Source organism: Thunnus maccoyii, chromosome 11, assembly GCF_910596095.1.
Source record: "Thunnus maccoyii chromosome 11, fThuMac1.1, whole genome shotgun sequence".
NCBI classification, from domain to species: domain Eukaryota; kingdom Metazoa; phylum Chordata; class Actinopteri; order Scombriformes; family Scombridae; genus Thunnus; species Thunnus maccoyii.
In genome coordinates this window covers 27,589,417-27,596,400 of record NC_056543.1, presented here as the reverse complement: position 1 = coordinate 27,596,400, position 6,984 = coordinate 27,589,417, and the positions used below count along the sequence as shown (strand labels likewise).

Sequence of the window (6,984 nt, the reverse complement as noted above, 5' to 3'; positions counted from 1 at the left end):
TCTCATTGACTGAAACACCCGACTCTAATTTCCCCTTCAAATAAACTGATAATCCTAGAGGTTCACATACTTTTGCCACGCACAAATATGTAACATTGGATCATTTTCTTCAATAAATAAACAAGTGTAAGGTTTTTGTCTCATTTGTTTAACTGATGTCTCTTTATCTATTTTTAGGACTTGCATGGAAATTTGATCACATTTTAGGTCATATTTATGCAGAAATAGAGCACATTCTAAAGGGTTCACAAACTTTCAAGCAGTGCTGTAGCCTGTTACTAAAGACAGATTGATCATATCTAGTAAAGAAGTGCTAACTCAGGGTAAGACTTCCTTAAGCAGCCTAGCTGGGATGGTGTCTAAGAGACAGGTTGATGGTTTAGATGAAGAAATTGTTAAAGTTAGTTCAAGAAGGTCAAGTGGAGAAAAACAGCCTAAATATATATCAGGTTTTACAGCTGTTTCTAAGGTTCCTGTGTTTGGGGACAAATCGATGTCTGTTTAGGGCAGGAGGTGATGAATTTTGTCTCTAATAGTTAAAATTTTTATCATTAAAGAAGCTCATAAAGTCGTTACTAGTAAGAGCTATAGGAATACCTAGATCAATAGAGTTATGACTCATTGTCAGCCTGGCCAAAGTGCTGAAAAGGAACCTAGGGCTGTCTCCTCTATTAATGATGAGTGATAGGCGGCTCTGGCATTACAGAGGTTCTTCCTGTATGTTTTAAGACTATCTTGCCAGATTAAGCAAGATTCTTCCAGTTTAGTGGAATGCCATCTGCTTTAAAGTTTTCGTGATGTTTGCTTTAATTTGCCATATTATTATACCATGGAGCTAGCGTCTTGTGTTTTATTATCTTCTTTTTTAAAGAAGTGCTGGAGTAGAGTGTTATTCACAGTGGCCCCGCGGGACTATCAACTAGATGATCAAGTTTGGAGGGACTAAGTTGTTGTACTACTGTTGTATTGAGACATGGCACTGAATTCATTGCTGATGGAATTGCTTCCTTAAATTTAACTAAATCTAGCTATCTAGTGAAGACATTTTTGACTAATGGTATGTAGTCCAGTAATAGGATTTCAAAAGTTATTAAGTAATGATCTGATAAAATAGGATTTTGTGGAAAGACTATTAAATGATCAATTTCGATGCCTTATGTCAGAACAAGGTTGAGGGTGTGGTTGAAACAGTGAGTGGGTTTAATTACACTCTGAGAGAAGCTAGTTGAGTCTAATAATGAAATAAATGCAGTACTAAGACTATTATTATCAACGTCCACTTTAATATCAAAGTCACCCACTATAATTACTTTATCTGTACTAAGGACTAAGTTTGATAAAAAGTGAGAATTCAGATAAAATTACAAGTACAGGTACACAATAACAAATAGAATTGGCTGTAAACTTTTCCAGGTTGGGTGAGAGAGACTAAGAACAAGACTTTCCAATGAGTTATGATTAAATTTGGGTCTAGGGTTAATCATTAGGGTTGAGTTGAAAATAGTTGCAACTCCACCTCCTTGGACAGTGTCTTGATGAATGTGAGTTTTAATATGACTGGGGGGAGTGAATTCATTTAGGCTAACATATTCTTCATCACACAGCCAGATTTCAGTAAGACTAAATAAATCAATATGATAATCTGATATTAGATCATTTACTAATACAGCTATAGATGAGAGAGATCCAATGTTTAAGAATACATTTTTAATTCTCCTACATACTATTGCAATTATGGTGTTAATTTTATCAGATTTTTATGTATAATTCCTCTTCTGTTTACTTTAGATTTAATTGATTTAACCTTCTATGTGGTTTTTGGTTGGGTAACTGCTCTAATGGAAGCACAGAGAAGCATCTAGGACTGCAGCTCTGCCTCCTGGTCTCAACTCTGGGTTGTCATGATTTTGGTCTTCTAATAAACTCAGCCATATTTCTAGATATGACAGCTGCTCCATCCAAAGTGGGATGTATGCCGTCTCTCCTAATCAGACCAGGTCTTCCCCAGAAAGTCCACCAATTATCTATGACAGCCAGTGATTGACTGATGACATGCGGCTATACATGTCATCACTGGTCAGATTTGGCAGGGGCCCCGAGAACTACTGAGTCCGACATTGTCTTTGCATATGTACACAACATATGTACACAACATTAATTTTAGTGACCTCCAACTGGTGTAATTGAGAGCCGTTACCACCAATGTTAATAATAATTTTACCATATTTAGGCTTATCCTTAGCCAGCAGTTTTAAATAGGATGCTATATTGCCCACTCTGGCCCAAAGAATACATTTGACTATGGTTGCTGGTGTTACTAACTTCACGTTTCTCACGATGGAGCTACCAATAATCAGAGTTGGTTTCTCAGCGGATGTGCTGCTGAGTAGGGAGAACCTTACTGCTTATTACTTATTAGAAACAAAAACTGGTTGGTGGTGGACCGTGGGCTTCTGCTTAGGGCTATGCTTCCTTTGGACAGACACCCAGCCACCCTGGCTTCCTGGCTGCTCGGGAACTACCAGTGGGAGTGTAGGGGCTATGCTGGTTTGGCTCACACTGGCTACCGGGGGGCTGGCTAACTACAGTTAGCCAGGAGGAACTAAGAAGCAAGGAGACATACTGAAAGCTGCCAGTGATATGAGATGAACCAAATTGTTTGAGTTCTACTGTGTTTATCTTTGTATTTCATCCCTCCAGGTGATGGAAAAGGACAAACCATGGGCCTTGCTCTCAGAGGAGGGCGTGAAGCAAGCTTTTCTTGAAAAGTTAGCTGACATAATGGAACCACACTTCCAAATAATCACCAGCAGAGAGTTCCTACAGAACCCCCTACTGCACGGCCCTAAAATCCAAGCCATGTTCGTGTGGAGCTGCTGCCCTGCAGCTGAGCATTTGCTGCTTAATTTGCTTCCCTCGCTGAAAGTCGTAGCCAACGGAGGAGCAGGCATCGATCACCTGGATGTGCCTTTCATCACCAGTCGAGGGGTGAAGGTGACCAACACACCTGGTGTGGTCAGTGATGCCACTGCAGATATTGCAATGGGTCTGCTTTTGGCATCAGCACGGAGGATTGTTGAGGGTAAAGTGAAAGGTTAATTGAGCCCCGAATTGCATGGACATTGTGGAACGATTCCAAAACCAAAACCTGGTGCACATTTTTCTTGGGAGTAATTGTGAGAGTAAATCATTTTTTAATTATAAAACTGACATAAGGTTTAACAAGAGGTAGTCAGATTCAGGTTTTGAGGTAGACTCCTTAATGTGCCATCAGTCAGTTAAAAATGTTGAACTACTTCTTTAAATGATGGACAGGTTACAACAATTCTTTAATTCAATAATGGAACACCCATTAGTAATGTAATACCACAAATTTACCTACAAATTTAAAAGACTTTTCAAAAATAATTTCACAATCCAATTATATTTGATCATCAAACACTGCACCAGACTAAGAGTCTTTGTCAGGATTTAGGCATGCTGTAATTTCAAAATTTTCAAAAACAATCAAGAAAACATCAAAAACATCAAGCGAAAAGGCATAACAGACTAGCCTTAAGATGAAAACAACATATAGGCTACACAGTTTTAAGAAAAAAAAAAGAAATTAATACATTTTATAATGCTGTCCTCAAGTAAATAAATTATTTAAATAGATGAAGATTTCCACCAGCTGGTCAAGGAAAGACATCCAAATGTCTTTTTTTCTGTGTTTTCTTGCTCACCATCTTACATTAGCGTTTTGCTTATTAATACTAAACACAAAGTACAGCTGAGGCTGATGTGAATGTTATTAGTTTTGCACTAAAGTACTGGACAAATTAAAATTTTGACCTGATAATTGTACTAGAGGAAACAACTATATACATGTTTAATTATTCTGGTGGCACACTACAGCCTCCATATACAGTACACAGCTGAGGTTAGCAGTGAATACAGAGTTAGCCTTTCAGAGCCCTGCAGCAGCAGTACAGGCTTTTATAAAAACAGTGACTGATTTGGTCCTTTTCTTCATAGGTCACCAAATAGCTGTGGATGCAAAAACTACCTATTTAGCACAAAACCTGATGGGAGTTGATGTCACAGGATCCACTTTGGGGATCATTGGAATGGGTCAGATTGGATACAAAATAGCTAAAAGAAGCAGAGGATTTGACATGAAGATCCTGTATCACAACAGGAATAGAAGGTAAACGTGTTTGATGACATCATCACTACATTTTGATAAATCAATTCATAGAAATGTGCAGACCAAAAAAAAAAGTAATTTCTGAAACAATCTGTTATACTTGACTTTCAATAATGGACCATAAAAGACCTGCAGTGTGTGTACTGTAAATTACAAACAAAAATCTGAAAACAATAACTCAGTGAGACAATGTTTCTACTCTTGTTCGCTTGGTTACTGTTCAGAAGTATTGAAGATGAACAAGCAGTCGAGGCGACTTTCTGCGAGAGCCTGGGTGACCTGCTGAGAAGGGCGGACTTTGTCATGCTAGCTGTCAATCTGACTCCCAACACGACAGGTCTCATCGGCCACAGAGAACTGTCCCTAATGAAACCCACGGCAACACTGGTCAACATCAGCAGAGGTGGGAACAATGTGTTTGCTAGACTGTACTGATTCATTTTGATTAGATAATTGCTAGAATCTGAAACTCTCATATTTAGCCATATTTTGCTCTTTACCTATCTCAGGTCTATTGGTGGACCAGGATGCCTTAGTCAAAGCTCTCCAGTCTGGAATGATTCGTGCAGCAGCTTTAGATGTGACTCACCCTGAACCTTTACCGAGGTCTCATCTTTGAATCACTTTATTGTACAACAAAGTGCAACGAATGTTACTTAAATTGTATTAAACATGGCCTTGACACTTCTTCAGTCTGCATAAGAACACAGACAGACACGTGAGGCATTCAGGGACATTATCATCTTACAAGGACAGTGGAAAGATCTGAACAGGAAATTACAAAATAAAAAACAAACAAAAAAAAATACAATCAGTATAGTTCATTAATTTACAATGTGATATATTTATTCTCCTCATGATAAAGTTTTACTGTATTTTTGTGCTATACATATGAATATACTGAATTTTCCTCCTCCTGGACATATTTCAGCAGTATTTATTTTAATTAAACAAACATTTAAAGGCGGTGACAAGGAGTTCAAGCAAGCACTGCTAACTAATTACAACCCAAAACCCCACTGAAATAATATTAAAGGGAACTACGTAGAATGAACATTTACCAAACACTCAACCAGCTCCTTGACCACTCCTTACGACTCCTCTGTTTCATCTTGTGCAGGGATCATCCTCTCCTTGGCCTGCCTAATGTGCTAATCACCCCCCACGTTGGCATGAATACTTGTGCTACAGTAAGAGGGATTGTACAGAAGATGGTTGAAAATGCCCTGGCTGCAGTGAATGGTTTACCTATTCCAAATGAAGTCAAATTTGAGTGACTAATGCCAGATTCAGACTACATGGTATTTTTGTCATGTGTCAAATCAGGCGATTGTAGAGTCATAAATTGTTGCCGTGAAATGCTGGCTAATTATTGTGCCAGAATTTGCCAAAAGGTAAATGAGAAAATTGCTGCTCATCTGCTGTATAACTTGAAGGGACTTTGTAACCTTTAGTACTGTTCCAATGAACAATGTCGCAAGGCAAGGATGTACAAAACTGGTTCTGACTGGAATGTGTTAGGATAGGAAAGAAAACTGACTCCAACTGGTGTATGTGAGTATAAAGATTATGTTCAGACATTATCATAACCAAAACATTATGAGTACATTTCCCCCTAATCTTGTGCTCTTTTCTGGCTTACTACAATATATGTGTAACAGCTTCCTTTTTTTTTTTTTTTTACCTCAGATTGTATGTTGTGTGCAAGTTTCTTCTTGGCTAAATAAAATAAATATATTCATACAAGACAAATGAGACATATGAGTTTTCTTCATTGATTATTTTATTGATATAAAAGATTAAATGCTTTTTTTCCATATATTTGCAGTCAGCTGTTCTGTTTAGTCTAATATTCCACCATAATCACCATGACATACATTAAGATAAAAATGTATGAAAACAAATATTTTTTCAAATTTTGCACCTTGTACACTTGTACACTCCTTAAATTCCTTGATACTTCATGTTTTTGTGAATAATGAACCAAGCACAACATTCCTTGCCCTGCCACCTCTCTGTGCTACAGTGTGAGGACAGGTTTTCACATTAACATGCCTCGTTTAAACTCCAACTTCATCCATGGAGAATGAAAACACAACGCTGCTCAAAGATCAGTTAAAAAAAAAAAGACCTCAGCTTCTACCTCAGTCTGAGGAAACAGCAGGACTGAAACTCGATGCTCAGGTTGAAAAGGTGAGTTTTCCTTGTAAAACTAACTCAGAGTAAAAAGAAATCACCTAGAAAGTTTTTTTTACCTCAGATTGCATGTTGTGTGCAAGTTTCTTCTTGGCTAAGTAAAATAAATATATTCATACAAGACAAATGAGACATATGAGTTTTCTTCATTGATTATTTTATTGATATAAAAGATTAAATGCTTTTTTTCCATACATTTGTAGTCAGCTGTTCTGTTTAGTCTAATATTCCACCATAATCACCATGACATACAATAAGATAAAAATGTATGAAAACAAATATTTTTCAAATTTTGCACCTTGTACACTTGTACACACCTTAAATTCCTTGATACTTCATGTTTTTGTGAATAATGAACCAAGCACAACATTTCTTGCCCTGCCACCTCTCTGTGCTACAGTGTGAGGACAGGTTTTCACATTAACATGCCTCGTTAAAACTCTAACTTCATCCATGGAGAATGAAAACACAACGCTGCTCAAAGATCAGTTAAAAAAAAAAAAGACCTCAGCTTCTACCTCAGTCTGAGGAAACAGCAGGACTGAAACTTGATGCTCAGGTTGAAAAGGTGAGTTTTCCTTGTAAAACTAACTCAGAGT

The 6,984-nt window shown here is 37.5% G+C and overlaps 1 protein-coding gene across 2 annotated transcripts; it reads left to right on the top strand.

The window, feature by feature from the left end:
* The first annotated feature begins 2,643 nt into the window (after positions 1-2,643).
* LOC121907385 (probable 2-ketogluconate reductase) lies at positions 2,644-5,895 on the top strand. Of its 2 annotated transcripts, none has more exons than XM_042426909.1 (5): positions 2,644-3,082; positions 4,018-4,189; positions 4,414-4,592; positions 4,699-4,795; positions 5,310-5,895. In XM_042426909.1, exons 1-5 carry the CDS (start codon positions 2,704-2,706, stop codon positions 5,464-5,466), a joined length of 984 nt encoding a protein of 327 aa, XP_042282843.1. In that variant the 5' UTR covers positions 2,644-2,703; the 3' UTR covers positions 5,467-5,895. The 2 variants fall into 2 exon arrangements, with proteins under 2 accessions (XP_042282843.1, XP_042282842.1); XM_042426908.1 differs by having other exon boundaries at positions 2,644-3,094.
* The last annotated feature ends 1,089 nt before the right edge of the window (positions 5,896-6,984 follow it).